Raw genomic sequence first — 19,232 nt, 5'->3', positions numbered from 1 at the left:
TGTTCCTATTTTTAAGCCAAGCCTCCTATACTGTGAATGAAATCAGTTACAGAATTCTATGTGTATATAAATGATACCTTTAACAACAAAACTTTCGGTCTCAAGAAAAGCTATTATCAAACGTGTTTGACAAAACTATGTTCTGTATTAGCTGACTGATATGCTATTTATGAAATATATGTGGCTTTTAATTTTCTATTGATCACATCCAGCACTGGCCTTTCTGTATGCAATGCAGACTCACTATTGCCATCACATTTACTCTTTTTTAATACACCCATTGCATGACCAAAAAAATTAAAATGTCTTGTTCGCAAAAAATTAAATATATCGCAGTTTTCCAAGATTTGTTAAAGATTACATCAGGGGAAGTTCTCAGCTTTAAAACCAATCTAGGTGTAATTTAATGTTCTACTCCAAATATTCTAAACCATAAAATTTTAGCAGCTTGTCTTTTATGTCACCACAAGTGCTAGAATTATTTTTATTATTGTAAACTATGAAAATAGTACACAGTCTCCTCCCAGTTAAAACCCATCAATTTTCTACTTCTGGAATTATGACATCCTATTTACATCCTAAATAATTGCCTGTTTTTTGCCACGATTTTTTATTTGTTTGTAACAAGTGACATCAACTTCTGCTTTGTATTTGTAACTGTGTTTCCACTGTTTTTTACTGTTCCATTCTCACTGCAATTTGAGGAACTGTACATTAACAACATCAACAAGTTTTCTGAGTATCAAACAGGAACTGTTAAAGAACTACAAGCATGTAAGTTCACTTACACATGCAGCATACACTACATAAGCATAAAACCACTCCATGTGCAGAATTTGATAACTGATAGGCATAATAGATCAATGAAAATGAAGACGCAGAAGTCATTTAATAATTCTTGACTTTTTTGTTTTCCACAGAGCTTCAAAACTTCACTACTAGATAGATCCACAACAACCTGTCTCGCACTCCCATCCCTGAACTCTTTGTGATTTCCAGTGGTGCTAGAGACCAATACTGAAATTGCAGTATCGGTCTTGTACAGGTGCAACATGGAAGCTAAGTAAGTTGTTTGAGATCAAAAAGGAAGTCTGTAGCAGAGCAACATGAGCTGAGCCTTTTCATGTCCTAGTTGTAAACAGGGCACCCTCTCACCATACACCAAGTAAGCCAAAACAGTAGGCTGCAGTCCAGTGGTTGGACAGGTTGTGGGCAGGCAGTAGAAGAAAACTGATTAAGGAAAGGTTTCAGAAGTCCTGGGAAGTTTGACTTTTTTTTTAATAAAGCATTCACTTTATAAACATTTTATGAGTTTAGTTGTGATAAGAATTATATTCACTTCTATTACTTCCAAGTAATTTTAGGTGACTGATATTTTCTTTATGACCAATTATTAACTCTCAAAAAGAAAAAATATTTCTAAGGTTGCAATTTTCAAGTTCTTTCAATGCTTCAGTTTCTCATTATCTTAGAGAAAAAAAAAAGCACAGCATTTGATACTTCAACATGTCTTTGTCAGGATGGTACACAGGAGAATCTCTGCCTGAAACAAAAAAAAATACAAACCTTTGTCCTCTGCCCAGAAGTCCACTGAGGGACCAAGCCCACATGTCCACACCGAAATCAGTGAAATGTCTATCTGACAACTGCAAGTCTGAAACCCGGTAAAGACAAATTACTCTTTTAGTTGTGGGTCCAAGAACGAAAAAATTGTAAGTCAAAAAATTAAAACCTTAAGTTAAATAAAGGCACTTAGTGTTCCTGATTTCTTTATAAGGCCAAAAAAGAGAGGGAGTCACTCAAAAACAGTTCCACTGAGTACAAAACGTTACTTATACTGCTTGGAAATCACACCACAAAAATCCCAACAATACTTTTTTTCTTTTCCCAAAACATGCCCTCTAATACTGAAATTAAAACACCTACCACCATTTTCTTCTCCATTATTATTGTTTGTCTCAGCCATTTCAGTGCCATCTAACTCAGATTCACATCCTAAATCCAATGTTCCATCAGTAGGGCATGTTGATTCTTCTTTCTACAGTTAAAAAAGAAAAAGAAAACTATAATTAACAAGGAAAAAAAAATCAATCATGATCCTGCTGCATCTCTGAAAATAGATTACTGCAGTGTACTCGCATGCTTACATTTCAAAAAGAAAAAAAGAGAATAAAATAAAATATACTTGTGAGTTACTTTAAAGAGAGCCATAAAAACAGACCTTGATTAAAAAACTGCAAACCAAAAAAACTGTTTCGTGAATTCATAACATGCTATTTTAAAAAGAAAAAAGTCAAATAAAATGCAAGATCTTCCACTTTTTCTTCTTCTTTATTTTTTTTTTTTAACAGAAACAGACTTGTTTGGTTGTTAAAAATCCTAGTTTTCCAGTTGAGTGTCTACAACACTGCAGCAAAACACAAATCCTTTAATGTTTCTTTTCTGCCTTTGCCTGTTTCCTGAATTCAAATAGCTGAAGCAACCTGGAGCTCAAGCATGGGAGTGATTGTGAATACCTGGAATTGTGCCAAGAATATCTCCCGATTTAAAGAAAAACAACAGCATTTGTTCTAGTGAATTGGGAAACAGAGCTCCTGAAAACTATTATTTTAGTTTCAGGTACAGAATTTTTAGTTATCAGGAGCAGGTAAATCTATATACTTCTATATTTTTATACCCTTATACCAAATACATCTGTCATAAATTACAACAGATCCTTCCCCTCAGCCCAAAATTTTAGTTGATTACATTTAGACTGCCAAGCAGATAATCTCACTTACTTGTTTCTCATCTCTGCCTCACATTCCTCCACTCCTGTTGTGAAACCCCTCTAAGTTTGATCATACACAACAAGAAAAAAATTCCACCCACAGAAAACATCATGTTCATAGCAAAAGAGAAAAACAAAACCAAAAAGGAATAGAAATAGCATAAAGGCAAAATGCTATCACTATAATTATATTCCTTCTCAAAAGCAACCATGCAACCTGTAAATTAAAAGCTGATTTATATTAGACTTGCAAATAATTTTTCACTATTCAAAAATCAAACATTAATACAATTACTTAATGAGAAAGTCAATGATCCTCTTGAGCTCACAGCTCATAAAACAAAGGCCTTTCTGTGAACAACTCTGACACAGCAGCATTTTAGCTAAGCTGCATGTTTTTTATACCACGTGCCAAATTCAAGAACATGTATATGCTTTCTAGGATAAAACATTCAATGTTTACTTTCATTATAAATCCTTTTAAAAGACATCTGAAAGCAGTTAGAAGGACTATCAGGTCATTTCCTCTCCAAAGAATCTAATCTGTTTACCTTTATATCTATTGAGACATTCATAAAATGGATTAATAGCTATATGTACATTCCATTTACAAAATTTAAACTTACTTTGAGAGCATAGAGTCCTGATTTCCCAGGGATTTTGAAGAATGTTCCATCACCTACACGAGTGTTAGTATGAAGCATTGCATTCAGGCAAGCTAATGGAGAGGTTCCACTGAAAAATAAAATTGTGCAGTCCAAGATTGAGTGCCTCTTGCAAAACTATTCCGTCAGTCTATTTTTTTTAAACTCATGCTTGCCTGGCTTTTTTTTTTTTGCCCCCTCTCTTTTTTTTTTTAATTCTCTCAACCCTGAAAACATCTACATTACAATAACAGGCCAGTTTCAAACTTAATCATATGCATCTGTCCCCTAGGCTTGAGGCAAAAAGTCTGTGAATTATAATTATGCTTTTCTTCATACAGCAACCAGTTCCACATTCTGAGAGAACCAAAGTCCAAATATTTATGTGAAATTACTTCATAAATAACACCACGAAGCCTCAGTTTTAAAATGTTACAGACAATGTGGCTGCTGCACATGAATGATCAAAACAGTACCAAGTTCAAGGGCAGCTGCATCCCATAGGATGAAAGGCAACAAAAGAATAATAAAGAGCCCAGAAAGAACACATTTAAAACTAAAAGTAATATATAGTAAAGCCACCTTCTGGCTTAACATGGTCAGCATGCATTATTATACATAAATATGAACACATTTGTACCTTTTATGAAGCATTATCTTTTCTAATTAGAGTTGTTTTAGAGATTAAGAGATTGACCTACTCAAGGTAGTAATTGTAATACCACTGTGGAATGCATATTAAAGGACTATTTAAAAAAGAAATACAACACATTAAGAAAAAAGAAGTATTTGGACAGGGATGTCTTTGTAGTATATGCATGTTTACATCTCAGAAAAAGAAAGCACATGTTTCTAACACTAGTTAGACGCATACTATTCTGAAAAGTTGATCTAAAAATGGTGGGCAAGGAAGTATTCATAAATTATTTTATTTTAATTTAAAAATTAAAGTACAAGATTTATAGATGTACTACTACATCTTTGTCCCCATTTGCTGGCTACTGTACACAGTGTACTCAGGGACTGAATCTGAAACTGTGCTTCTTCCCTGGGGTCCCTAGTCTGCACGCACGCTTATCTTTAGCCACGTAAATATATTCCACTTGGTTAAGTGGAACAATGCCTGTGCATTAAATTAAGTGTGTTGCTAAGTATTTCAGGATTAATTATATACTCAACTATAAACCAGGAACAGGGCTTCAAAGTTCATCAGAAAGTACTCTTCTTTGTTCTGCAGAATTATAACACAACATCTAATCTTTGTGGAAAATTACATGTCCGATCTCTTTTTTATAAACAAAACTGGACTGAAATTTTTGTATTTCATATGGTGATGTTTTCTGTTGATTTTCATGGCTTCATTACAACAAAATTTATCCTTATTGTACATGTATTATTTTAATGGCAAGATCAATAGTGTGGTAATTGCTCTTCCGGTAAAAATTAAACTATAAAGTGTCCTCAGGCCAGGAAGTCCTGTCTGTTATAATTTATTTGCTAGAGGTCACCTAATGTATCACATTACTAACTCTAAAATTAAAAATTTCAGGTAAAAATGCTGCTTGTTGATAAACACAACAGATATGTAACAAGTATCTATTTTATGACTATCCTAAATATAATCACACAATATGAAAATTCTGGGAAGTGTCTTTTTTGTTTGTTTGTTTCTTTTTTCCCCTCTGCAAATAAAATTAATACCACATCTGGTTTTGATATAATACTGTAACAAAATACAAATCTAACTATATTAGAAATAAAATGATACTGCTAGCAGTGGGACAGAAAGCATTAAGAGAGTTCATTGAGTTTAATGATTACTTAAAACACTTTTTTAATATCTAGAATACTTATCTTTACACATTTTCCTTACTGCAATGATGTTTGACAAGAAAAGACACAAAGCTTTTAATACAGCAGTTAGTTGCGTAATCTCTTCCATATGTTAACATACATAATGTGAAGCAATTTCAACTCTCTCAATCTTGGATCTTTTTAGTGAAACATTATTACCGATCAAGACTTTCTCTGCACGATAGAAAGAACTTGCTGACTCTGCAGTGGAAGACAAACTCAGTATGTCAACGAGAAACAAAACTGCATGCACATGTATGCACGATTTGTATCCTTCTATTCTGACAGAGACACTCTGGAATCCAAACTTATTTTTAGATATCATTAACCAATTAAAATGATACAAGATGAATGAACCCAAAATAGAGGATTTGGCAACATCTCATGACCACTACTGTGCTCACAGCAGATATCTTAATCTTCAAAGTCTAGACAACTGGCAAGTCGACAACAGAAACTACTCTTTGACTTACAAAGAAACCCGTATTGGCTACTGAGCCAAGATGTACTTTAACTACTGCTATACTTGTTGCCTACAGATATCTGCAACTCCTAATGGCATGCAACCAAAGGGCCATACCTACCCTTCTTGAAAACTGCACTTGGGTATGTCTATAACGAGCACAAAACAAACCACACATAACACACTTAAGTGGAAATGAAATAATAATCTGGACACAGTGAGGTAGGATTTATTTATTTTGAGCTAGCAGATCAAACTGAAGTTCTATGTTGCCCTTTTTCACTGCTATGTTGACCCATGTTAACCAATGACTTTCCTGTTCTTCTGTCAGCACTGGCATCCTTGAAACACTGTATTAAAATTCCCAGATGTTACTCACAACTGATACTGGAAATGCTTGCAACAATGCTATCACAACACATAGGACCGTGGTTCAAAAAGCCAGCAAAGATTCCATGATGCAGACTGATGTCTGAATCATAGAGCACTTTCTGAGGGATCTGTACTACTTATCGCACGCTTTCTAAATTCTCCTACAGCCTGAGGACATGTTCCTTCTGCTCACAGCTCCTGGCAGGAATTAATAAAGCAGTCGAGGCCTGCCAAATATAAGGTTGAGTATCTCTGAATATCAAAAATGGCACAGCTTGACCTAAGCTCTTGAAACACTCCAAATCAGTTCAACTTTGATTCAGTCAAATGAAATTGGATACAATAATATTCTACTTTGCAACTTGATATCTGTGAATTTTAAGAGCCATAATATATTTCAAACCGATATGCTGCAAGTTTTATTGCCACAGTCTGCACACAAGAAATATGTTTACCATTTACAGCCTTCAGATGCAGAACTTTCATACTATTTATCATCTTTTGGGTGAGACTGCTTTAAACCACTGTGGTATTCTAAAAGTCATTCATACATGGGAGTTACCATCTGTAGCAGTATGTCTTTAAGATCGGTATTTTTCTGCTTGTCTGTTTATTTTATATGCATATACATCTATACACACATACAAGCAGTGTACCCCCCCAAACACATACTTTCAAATAGGCTTAAAAAACGAAAAGTTACTTACTTTCTGTGAAGGTGATGTGATGTTATGATGTTACAACAACCAGCAACATAGGAAAGAGAAAAAAAATCAAAATACAACACTCATTAGCTTTCCAATATAAAAGTTGCTAACATAATTCTATCATTTAAAAAACATCAGGCATTTCAACGTTCCATAAATTCCTCTCCCAAAATCACTATGAGTTAGTAGTATTCAGCACATCCTTTCAAAATTCCTGTTCATTATCAAAGCAAGCTTTTTACCCCAACTCCCCCAGTCAAAAATTTCTCCAACATTTAGTGATTCTGGGCTCCCTCTACTGGTCACACAGCCAGTGTTACCCAAATCGAAATGCCAGACTACCGTTTCCACACACAAAACTCTGCAAAAACACGCAGGGGAAGTACACATTTCAGTTATTTCCTCCTCTGCCACTCTCCCCAAAATCCTACAAAAATTTGTAAAAACACCAGCAAAAACACTACTTATTTTTAAATTGTGAACTTCTCAAACACATAGTTTCATCAGAAAAACCTTGAAAATGTCCATGGTTATACTCTTAATTTTAACAGTCTTTGCTAGACTGTTTGCCAAGAGACAAAAATTACAATCTTGGCAAAAAAATATTTTAAATATGGAAAATAAATTGACTAAAGCTAACTTGTCTAGGCAATATAGTGTGGCAGACCGTGAAAGTTCCCCAACATTATGCAGGCAAAACACCTCAGGTCCTGCAGCAAGGCAGCATTTCAACCACTCAGCCCCACTATATGTGGTGTAACCTCTCCTTCCTGATATGTTCCCAAATCTATGACAACCACTGTAAGAGGACCACTGAGGTATTGCAAATTTGTTCCATATTTATTTGTTTGAAATCATCTGCTCATTTCATAGAGATACATAAACAGTCACAAGGGAGGAACAATTTTTCCTCACTGTTGGAAAAAAGTAAAACCAAAAGGCTTCAGAACTAATTTCTGATTCAAAGTCACACAGAATAAAATACATTTATAATGCACATAAGTTACACCAGTTTCAGAGTGACAACAGATAAAGAAAATAAAACATATGAGGGAAGGTTGTAGAAAACCCATTTGTGTGGTACAGTAAACAGAAAAGTAAAAGAAGGCATAAATTGTTATTTTCCAGAAACATGTAAAAGGCCGCTGAAGTTAATTGAGATAAATGTTCTTCATGGCCACCGGGGAAAGAAAAAGAAAGTTCATAGATAGTCTAAAAGTGTGAATGTAGCTGTTGATGTTTTAATCAACACCAGAACTGAGCAGGGGAGTTTGTAAAAAGACCTTTCTGAGAAGCTCATACACACACCAGTCCTGGCTGGTACATAGATGGGAACCTGTCCCAGTGTTTGCATCGAATGATCTCTCGAGCATGCATCCAGCACTGCAACCTATGATTCTTTATCTCTTCAATAAGTTGAAATTCTTATCAAGACTGGGCTAATAATATACCCTAAGTATACTTTTTCCAACATATACAGCACCTAGAAATGCTGGAAAATTGACTAGATGTCTATACATGCATTGCTTGCTGAAGTGTTCCACAGAGCACTACATGAAGCACTAGATACCCCAAGTGTGATGAAGCCATCTTTGGCTGCTTCTTAGAAGCTTTCCACAATCTTCAAGGAGCTGTGTGCTCATGGTCCTGCAGTCAAGTGCCAGCAAAATGTCCCAACTTGCCTTACAAGATTGTAGCCATGACCTAGCTTGGGAATGCCACACAAAACCACCAGGAACCTAGGCAGCTATACCAAGACAAGAAGACAGCTGTCCTGTACATGAGGAAGATAGGCAAACTGCTGCTGACTGGTCTAGAGCTGCTCTCCTCCCACAGCCATACTTGACTGAGCTGGCAGTGTTGCAGCAGCTGTTAGTGCTGGGGCTGCAGCAAGATCTTTCAGCTGGGGCTCAGAAGGAATACCCAGGAGAAGTCCACTAAAGTGAGGACTGAAAAGAAGACCTGGTCATTTTACTGTATTCAAATGGCACAGGATCCTTCCCTTGGCACAGAGGGAAGTAGAGAGCACAGGTAAACAGAAGACAATGTTGATCAGTGCAAGATTTCCTGCCAACCACTTGCAAAATTTTTTCAGCAATAAAAGTTTCAAATTAGTCTAAATAAACCAGCCAGCTGACCCCAGTTGGACATCATGTGCCCACCAAAGCTGCTCTATCACTCCCCTCCTCAGCTGGGCAGGGGGGAGAAAATATAAGGACAGGCTCATGGGTCAGAAAGAAAAGGACAGAGAGAGATCACTCAGCAATTATCATCATGGGCAAAACAGACTCAACTTGGGGAAATTAATTGAGTTTATTACCAATCAAATCAGAGTAGGATAATGAGAAATAAAACTTTAAAACACCTTCCCCCCACCACTCCCTTCTTCCTGGGCTTATCTTCACTCATGATTTTCTTTACCTCCCCCACAGCAACACAGGGGTGATGGGGAACGGGGGCTATGATCAGTTCATCACATGTTTTCTTTGGTGCTCCTTCCTCCTCAGGGGAAGGACTCCGCACACTCTTCCCCTGCTCCAGGGTAGGTCTCTTCCACAGGGTGCAGTCCTTCAGGAACAGGCTGGTCCATCATGGGTCCCCCACAGGATCACAAGTTCTGCCAGCAAATGTGCTCTAGCACGGTACTGGAAGGAGCCTGCTCCAGCACAGGCTTACCATGGGGTCACAGCCTCCTTCGGGCATCCACCTGCTCCAGTGTGGAGTCCTCCACAGGCTGCAGATGGATCTCTGCTCCACCACAGACCTCCATGGGCTGCAGGGGGACAGTTGCCTCACCATGGTTCTGTACCCGGGCTGCAGGAGAATCTCTGCTCCAGTGCCTGGAGCACCTCCTTCCCCTTCTTCTTCACTGACCCTGGTGTATGTAGAGTTGTTTCTCTCATATATTCTCACTCCTCACTCCAGCTGCAACTGCTGTTGTGTAGAGCTTTTTCCCCCCCTCTTAACTCTGTCATCCCAGAGGCACTACTACTGTTGTTGATGGGCTCTGCCTGGCCAGCAGGGGGTTTCGACTTGGAGCTGGCTGGCTTTGGCTTTATAGGACATGGGGGAACCTTCTGGCAGCTTCTCACAGAAGCCACCCCTGTAGCCCCCCACTACCAAAACCTGGCCATGCAATCCCAAAACACACAGGAAGACTGCAAGCAGTATATTTGCTTTCTCGGCCAATGTTTAATACAGACTACATATTTCTATTGGGTCTGGCTGAGATGGAGTTCAACTCCCCATAGCAGTGTTGTGCTTTGCATTGGTAGCTAGAATGGTGTTGATAACACACCAGTCTTTTGGCTACTGCTGAGCACAGCATCAGCACTGTAACGTTCCTTCTTCTGGGAGGGGACACAAGTAGGCCAAACTAACCACAGGAAAGGAAAAAGCTAAGGAAAGAAGCAAGAAGGGGGGCATTCATTGTTTCCAACGGCTGCCAGCTAAGGAACCATTATGTGTGCTGAAGCCCTGCTTCTTGGAAGTGGCCAACCATCGCTGCTGATGGCAAGTAGAGAATAAACCTTGTTATTTTTCACTTTGCTTTTGCGCACACAAGTTTTTGCTTTTGCCTTAATAAACTGCCTTATCCCAACCCACGAGTTGTTTTCCATCTCACCCTCTCTCCCCTTTACCACTGGGAAGGGGAGTGATAGAGCAGCGGGGTGGGCACCTGGTGTCCAGACAAGGTCAACCCACTACCAGTATTCCAGGTACAATTTCTTTCAGTCATCCTTCACTCAACAGCAAAATCACAGACTAAGCATGTTAATCCAAACTAAACCAATTTAAATTATCAAACAGAAAACTTGATTTGAATAATCAATTAAAATCTTGCTTTTGATTTTTTCCCACTTATTTTCCTACTGCAAGGTTAATTTGTTCATTGCTTAAAATTATTAAAATACCCCAATCAGCCAACAAATAGAGCTGTAATGTAATCTTACTATTTGATATTTGGAGACTACAAATGCATTCAGCAATTATCTAACTTAATGTACAGAAATTAATTCAAGTTGTATTTTCTGATGTTAAAATAGCAATGACAGCTTATTTACCAAATCATTACAAGTATACTTATTTCTGTCAAATCATCTTTGGAAAGGAACTGTAATTTCATTAAGGGATTGGCTTTTGAATACTGAATGAAAATATATTAGATGTGCTGGATATAACATGAAAAAAAGGGAGACTTTCCAAAATATCACATATCCAATATAATTTACTAAACAATAAAACCACATCTTAATATGTGGGTAGTAGGTAGCTAGGGAACCATCTACTACTTCTACATATATAGACTAGTGAAACTGTAGAGCTGAAAGATCTTAGCCTCTCACACAAAGTACTTATTCATAAATTTGAACAAGAAAAAAAGTATTTTATTTTTTGAGGTTCCAACTGGCTTCTTCATTTTAAAGAAGCCAGAACTTAATGAGAACTACAGAAAATACTCCTGATACCCACAGTTGATGTGACTGTCCAAACTATTTCTGTTCTGAAGTCTTAACCACTAAAATAATAAAGTCACAATAAATAAAGTCTTAAGCCTTAAGTCACTTGCTAAAATTCTATAGGAGTTGAAGTACACAGAGGTAGAATACTATTTATACAGTTTGAATAACTTATACTTAAGGTTTATTCCTATTATAAGCGCTCACATTTTGATCTTTAAATGTATTTTAAAGGATTAAAAGAAATTCCTTAACATACCTATTTTTTATTTTTAATGAATTTTATCCATATTAGCCAAAATTAACATCAGTTTGTTCACATATCGGCAGCACCATGAAGAAAAATTTACATCTCTGGTCTTATTTATGCTTCACACGTGGTACCCGACTTTCAGACTTCAGATATCACCAACAGGGCTACTGTTCTTGAGCAGGGTAAATAAGCCAGGCTATCAGGCTACAAGACAGACTAGCACAGCTCATTCACCTATAGTCTCACAGACTGTAAACAACTACCAGTAGATGGTAGGGGAAAAGACCCATTATATGTACTACTAACATTGCTCCAACATCAACCCTCATATAGATTTCTTGTTTTTCTAAATCAGATGAAGATAGAGGCAAGATTAATATCAGTATGATGGAAAAACCAAGGACCAGTACAGACATGCTGTAATGTCATAGACACCCAATGTCTATCTCAAAAGCTAGCAGTTTTCACTGAAGTTAACCAAAGCAGTGAACGCCAAATATGTAAAGCAGAAGAACCTAGTAATGAACCAGAACTCTGCCCTTTGCAGCTTGTGAGGGTGTTATAAGCAGCTAGAATCACAGCTGACTGAACTGATATCTCACCAAGAAACCAAACCTTTTCAGTGTCCTTCAAATGTAAAATAATCTGGAGCAATGCTGTAGAGAAACTCAACACAGATCCTAAATTCAAGCTAGGTATCATGAAAAGGTTTTTGGTTTTGAGGTTTTTTTTTGCCATTCTTAGCAGGAAATCTCATTTACAAACTCATCTAAGTCTAGTTTTACATTTTGAATTGACCAAAACTGGAATCAGGGAAGTAGTTAGAAGTGAAGCTCCTTTTACAGAGTTAACAGGTGTTCTCAGTCTCTTATCAGACCACCTTTGAAGCATTAAACAATGCTGTCTCTCCTTGGAAGAGAGACACACAAAAATTATTTTCAAGTCTTGTGTGAAGGATATACATAACAAGCAAATACTGGAGGTTATGCCACCACCCTTAAGACCCATTTCTACTACTTCTAGAATCCTCCTGCATGAAGCAATATCCCTCTGGGCCTTTTGTACATCTACATACAGTCATTGTTTCAGCGATTACATGGCATTGGCACATACAATAAAGATCAAACATAATAAACCTCTAGCCATGTGTCATCATGGAAAAACTAAGGGGGACAAGTGAATGAAACTGCTAGCTGCAGGTGAACGTGACAGAAAGACAGGGGGTGTTGGCAAGAAAATGTTATATTATTTCTTTGCTGAAGGGTTTGCCAAACTGTTTGCATTCACCCACAGTCAGTCACAAGTGACTAACTGATCACACAATGTAAGACGTTTCTTGGAAAGCAAAGCTCTCATGCATGACTACCCATACATTTTTATTCTAATTCCCTCTACGTAGCCAAGAGTTTGGCTCACATTTGCAAATGATGGCATAGACTTAGAGTTTTTTTCACCTCTTAGCTGTGTTGCAGCACTATGGTATATCTAATTTTTTTTTTTCTGCAGGGGTAAAGATTATTGAAAACACACCCGATCCTGCCTTCTGCTCTGTGCAATGGCCTTTCATAGACATTTCAATCAAGTCTGGCATTTCCACCCTTACCTTTAGAGCACTCTGTGGTCTGAGGCCAGGGTAGATGAAATTCTGATACCCTACAACACTGAAAATTAATCTTTTTGTTATTTAGAGCAAAGTATATTTTATCTCATGGTGCTGGCAGCCTGAGAAAACTTCTGATAGTGTCAAATCTGGTGACAATAGCCACAGTAATGTTCCAGAAGAACACAACAAATGGAGTTCATCTGTGGTGAAAATGGAGCTTTATTAGGACTGGTCTAAACCAATAAAATGAAAAGCCCTGGGAACAAAAGTTCATCGCAAATCTCAGTACTCCTTAAGCCAGCAAGGCTTTCTCTTTTTTTTTTGTACCATTTTTTCTCATAAGAAAGCCTTTATTTACAAAAAGTTCCAGAACCTGTATAAAATTTAAGTGTTCCTGAACATAATTTTATAGAACTACTGTGATGGATTTGCCCTTGAAAATATTTACAATGTGTCTGAAAACAAGATGCCAGCAGTACAGCAGGTAAATTTGAGAAGAAAGAATAAAAACCACACAAACCTATCATATCAATCCCATATTATACACTACAGACTGAAAGATACTGACAAGTTTTTCCAAAATTTAAATACCCCTACTCATTATTTTTGTTGATTATCTTTACTCATGCCTCTAAGTAAGTCTCCCTGAATACCTTGAACGTTCTGAAAAATATGCTTGAAACACCAGTACACCTCATTAAATGATATTCACATATGGCAACAAGCATTCCTTGACCAGAAAGGAAATGAGAATACAAGTTTTATAGAGACTGTTTACACTTTTCTGTGTTCCCTAACACCTGAGAAAACCCCAGGTTTTTCTTCTTTGTGAAGAAAAATCTCAAAGAAAGGATATATGTAAATGCATCTCTGCACTTTGAGTCTGTACTGTTTCGTTAGATGTCGTACAAATAATACAAGAAAGAAAGCAATGTTAACAAAAAAAGGGCATTTTGAACGTGTTTTTGAAAGACACAGGCAAAGATTAAAGAGTACCTTTTGAAATCATCCCAAAAGAAAAATGTTTCAGAAAGAAAACTACCCCAAAAGAACAAGAAATCAGCACGTGTCAGTTAGTCACAACAGCTAAGGTGTCCCCTGGACTGAGAACACCCTCCTCATTCAACATCACTTAAAAGAAAGTATTTGATTTTTTTGGTGTAACAAATTCTTATACTGGTCAAATAACACTGTTCTTTCCGACAGCTACTTCCTATTCAAAAATGTATGGGTTTTTCTCTTTTTTCTTTTAATAGTTTTAACTGATTTCATTAAAAAGCACTAGTACATTTTTCATTTTCTACTCCAATATCAATGTTCACCATGAAGGAAAAAACTATAAAGACAGTGAAAAAAAAAGGTTTCTTGCCACATTAAAGGAATTCTGGAGTAGAGGTTAAAAAATGGCTTTCTTAAAGAAACCATGGGTTTTATATATACGATGTCTTATTTTAGTATCAGATTTCACAGACCCCTGTGGGCTTTAAATACATATGTTTAGAAAAATGAAGTAATGACTATGCTACAGTCAAAAATGTACTAAACCCAAGAAAAACATTGCCACAAAATGTGCAATGTATAAAACGAAAAAAAACACCCCACCCTTCCAAATATTCTTGGCTTCAAGGTGGGTGAAGCTTACTCCTCAAAAAAAAAAAAAAAAGAAGTCAAGGTGGAAAGAAAAGTGACTATGCTAAACAAGACGTAGTCAGTAATCACTGAATGCCTTTTGGCCTCTAATATTTAATCATCCTACACAAGGGACTTCTATGAATTTATCCCAAGTTCTCTTGTTTAATTTGGCTTTTTAACTGGCCAGTCTCCACAACTGTCACTGCAGAGTTTTAAGAATATCTTGTGTATGTGTGTAATTGATAAACAACTGGTCGGTCAAATGCAAAAAGTACAGCCCCCACCCCAAAAAAAAAAAAAAAAGTTACAGCTATTTTTAAGAACATTCAGCTCCACCAAGGTTCACACACTCATATAATTTACAGTGGGAATAACTTCCAGAAGTTATCTAGTCCAACATCCAACCCTCTGCTCAAAGCAGGGTCACTTGGATCTAGGCCTCATCTACTCAGGTTTTGTGCAATCTCCAAGAATGGAGACTTCACAGCCTCCCTGGACAACCTTCCTCCTGTGCTTAACTGCTCTCACCGGGAAAGTATTTTTCTTAGTATCAAATCATAATTTTTCATGTTTCATGTTCCATGATACATGTTGTGTCTGATGCCTCTAATTCTTTGCTTCTCATGCTGTCATTATGCAATCTCCAAGAAAAGCCTGGCTCTGTCTCTCCAACACCCTCCCATTAGTGAGCTGTGGAGTGCCATGGGATCCCCCTGAGCCTTCTCTTCTCCTTTGTGAACAAGCCCAGCCCTCAGCCTTTCCTCATATACCATATGCTCTAGCCTCCAGCCATGCCGGTGAACCTCCACTGGACTCACTTTGATATATCAATCTCTTTCCCAGACTAGGGGGCCCAAAACTGGACATGGTTCTCCAAATGGGGTCTCACAAGTGCTGAAGGGGAAGGATCAGTTCACTTGACCTGCTGGCCACGCTCCTGCTAATACAGCCCAACACGGGGTTGCCCTTTGCTGCAAGGGCACACTGATGGACTACTGTATGCCTTGTTAACCACCACAACTCCCAGGTCATTTTCTGCAAAGCTGATTCCTGGCCTGTTAGCCCCCATCCTATACCACTACATTAATCGCTATGTTCCAGAGGAACAAGTTTGCTCTTGCCTTTTTTGAGTTTCATGAGGTTCCTCTTAGTGCAATTCTCTGCTGTCTTGATCCCTCTGAACATCAGCCCAGTCTTCCAGAACACCAACTGCTTCCTCCAAACTTGCTGAATATGCTGAATCTGTCCCGTTATTTAGGTGTTTAATAGTATTGTTAAATACCTAAATATTTAGGTGTTCAACAGTAACAGCCTCAGTATCAATGTCTGAGCAACACCACTTAGTAACTGGTTATCAACTAGAGTTAGCATGTTTGATCAAAACACTTTGGGGCCTGCAGTCCAGGCAAACTTCCCTCCACCTTATTGTCCACTTCTTGAGTTCCTATTTCACCAATTTGACTGTGAAGATACTAAGGTCTTGCTAAAATAAAGGTAAAAAACATCAGCCTCAGCTGACAATCTTGCTGATGTCCTTCCAGTGCACTACACCTATCCTTCTCTGAAGGCAGAGAAGCTTCCTTCTATTGTCCAAAGTCATAACTTTCCAACTTCCCAATCCTATGAGTCTCCATTCACAGTCAGCTTGTGACTACTATGTAGGTAGTCCACAAGAAGCAAGTAGCCAACATAAACTGTCAGAACTGAGAGAGTCAAATGACCCCTTAGGTTGGCCTTGACCTGCTGTGGCATGCCACCAAAGTCCCCAGAAGTTGGAGCTTCAAGAAGATTTTCCCTGAAGTTTCCTCAGGAAGCTCAAGAAGCCTGGAAACTGCTGCAAACTGCTCAATCTCTGATTAGCTGCCTCTGCTGGAGGTCTGCAACAGAGTGACAAAATATACTGCAAAAGAACAACAGGACTTCTGAGCCTCTGCACCACCCACTGAGGAAGCCCATGCAGCATCTGACAGTGGCTTCATTAACTCTGTTGCACAACCAAAAAGGGAAAAGGCGGCAGAACAAAGTGTTGCCAGAAAACCACTGTGAGCCAGGCCTAGTTCAGAAGGCTGAGTAAGGATTCCTACTTTATCATGCTATACTAGGAATGTAATCCTGATGCAGTCACAGCTACCAGCCACACTCCTCCCCTGACTGATTAGAAGAATTTCCAGCCTTTCTTATCATCCACAGCAGGGACTTCTGTTACCACAGCTGTAATGGTTGCAAGACACCACCCTGCAGTTATACCAGCAATAATGCATCTCTGTACCTGTATGTAAGGCCATAGAGTAGTTTCTGCTTTCACCAACAAGGTTTGCACCAAGACTAATACTGGGCTCACATCAGTTTCTGCCAGCTCTGCCACTTAATGAACCAGTCTGAGTGGCTTCCCTCTAAATCAGACCACGTGTTCCTGCCTCCATGACGTGTTCTTCCCCAACCCCCCTTTCTTCTTTATTTAGAACTTGATTATTTCCCCAAACAACCATGTGAATGCTTGTGCCAGCATCCAGGGAGATGGGCAGCCCAGAGCAGGAAAAGCAGCTTGGTGAGAGCAGGATTATTATTTCGGCTACAATATTGGTTTACAGTAACTGGAGAAGGATGGCCTCAGACTGACACAACTGGTTCCCATTTCAGACTTCTCAGCGCAAGGCCTGTATTTCACCTTTTGTCAGTTAACACAATGCGCTCCCTCCAGCCGCTCCCGAACCTACATGCCAGATGCAGCTGGCTCGCCTCAGCTATAACCCCTTGGGTTGCTACATCTGGACGCAGAGGAGGGGAGAGGCGGAGGTACCACCCTGCTGAGGGAAAGCAGAATTACCAAGCTTGAAGGAGCTCCACACCCCCACATGTTCCTCCGCTCGAGCCTAATGTCATGTCCCTGCTCTCTCACGCGATATCAGTGAAGTTTTCCAGTTGTTGCCATTAAAACCAATTGCAACTAAATTCGTAAAACTAGAAGAGGTGCCGATGTACATACATCTCCTTCTACCTTCCCCCAGTAATGAAAAGAAAACAGAAGAGGCAAATCACAACACACTGTTAAGACCTATTAGAATTAAATTTTAAAAGGCAAGCATATTTCAGTAAAATGGTTTAAATTATGGCAAGATTTAACCATTTATGGAAATAATAGAAAAGTATTGCCAAGCAAAGTACTGTACAAAGTACTCTACTAAGTACTACAGAGTTTAAAACTGTTTATAATTTATGAGAATTATGGATTTCTTTCTTCATATCAGAAATCTTTACATCTTTAATATGTTATTCAATGTTGAGCTACCAGACTGTTATATGACATTATTTTATTAAATAATATTTCTCCCCGATAGAAACAACAGCATTAAAGCAAATTGCTATGCTGATCTTAGAGTGATTAATTTTTCTTTCTTTATACTCACTAGTAAAATCTTACTGAGTTATCCTAATTAAATTGGCATATTAACTTTGCCCATTCCTAAAAACTGATGCATGCCAACATGTTGGGCTGCCAGAGCTTGCTATGCTGTGCCATTTCAGTCACACCAGCCACCTGCCTAAGTAATCAATTGTCCAACTCAGGAAGAAAGTTCTTAATGCTTATTACAATTTCTTTGGAAATTTTTACCTGGAAAGAATGTATCTATTCATTGAATGGCAATGCTGAAACCAAAGTTATTTTAATATAGGGATTTTACTGCTTTTACTTGATGGAAAGTAAAAGGGTCTTGGTTACCACATACAAGCTCTTCCAGTCAGTCAAAAATTTTTACTTCACTGCTAACAGTATGCAGTTACAGATTTCTCAACCACAGTGGACTTGCTTGGACTTGTTTCCTTTCTATTATTTTTTTCCCCTCTCATTTTCTTTTGTCTCCTTTTCTTTGGTCCTTTCCTTTCTCTTTCTTTTCCTTCTCTCTCATCTCTATTTCTCTTCTTTATTCCTCTTTTTTCTCTCTTTTTCTCTCTCCCACCTTGTATTTCTCTGTTTTTCTTTCCCCTTACATTTCTCTCTTTTTCCCTTTATATCTTCTCTCTCTCTCTGTTCTCCTCTCCATCTCCTGTTCTCTCCTTTCTTTTCTTTCTCTCATTTTTATTGTCTTCTCTTTTCTTTTCCTGTATGTATTTTCTATTCTTTTCTTTCCTCTCTTCATTTTTTCACCTTTTCTCTTTCCTTTCTTCTTTGTTTTCTCTTTTCTCAATTTTACTTTTTCTCTCTTCTTTTTAATTTCTCTCATTTTCTTCTCCTTTCTTTCCTTTTTTCCTCCTCATTTCTCTTCTCTTTACCTTGTTTCTTCCTCTCTCTTTTTCTCCCTTTATTTCTTTCCTCTTGTGGTGGGTTAGCTTTGGCCATAAGCCAAATGCCCACCCAGCCATTCACTCCCACCTCCTCAACAGGAATCTGAAAAGAAAGGGGATGAAAAACTTGTGGGTTGAGATAAAAGCAGGCAGATTGCTTACCGGTTACCACAAGAGATAAAACAGACTC

The 19,232-nt window shown here is 38.0% G+C and overlaps 1 protein-coding gene across 3 annotated transcripts in view; it reads right to left on the bottom strand.

Annotated features, from left to right (window-relative positions):
* ASXL3 (ASXL transcriptional regulator 3) overlaps window positions 1–19,232 on the bottom strand; it is a 130,539-nt gene that overhangs the window by 69,385 nt on the left and 41,922 nt on the right. For all 3 annotated transcript variants that reach the window (XM_039381790.1, XM_039381789.1, XM_027750102.2), the window contains 2 exons: window positions 3,397–3,505; window positions 1,927–2,038 (listed from right to left, as the gene is read on the bottom strand). In XM_039381790.1, coding sequence (XP_039237724.1) covers window positions 1,927–2,038; window positions 3,397–3,505 — 221 coding nt within the window. The remainder of the gene's footprint in view (window positions 1–1,926; window positions 2,039–3,396; window positions 3,506–19,232) is intronic.

Source organism: Pipra filicauda, unplaced genomic scaffold (genome assembly GCF_003945595.2).
Source record: "Pipra filicauda isolate LSUMZ 115617 unplaced genomic scaffold, ASM394559v2 scaffold240_size1633699_pilon, whole genome shotgun sequence".
NCBI classification, from domain to species: Eukaryota; Metazoa; Chordata; class Aves; order Passeriformes; family Pipridae; genus Pipra; species Pipra filicauda.
The sequence above is the reverse complement of the archived record's forward strand: the minus strand, read 5'-3'. Positions and strand labels throughout refer to the sequence as shown.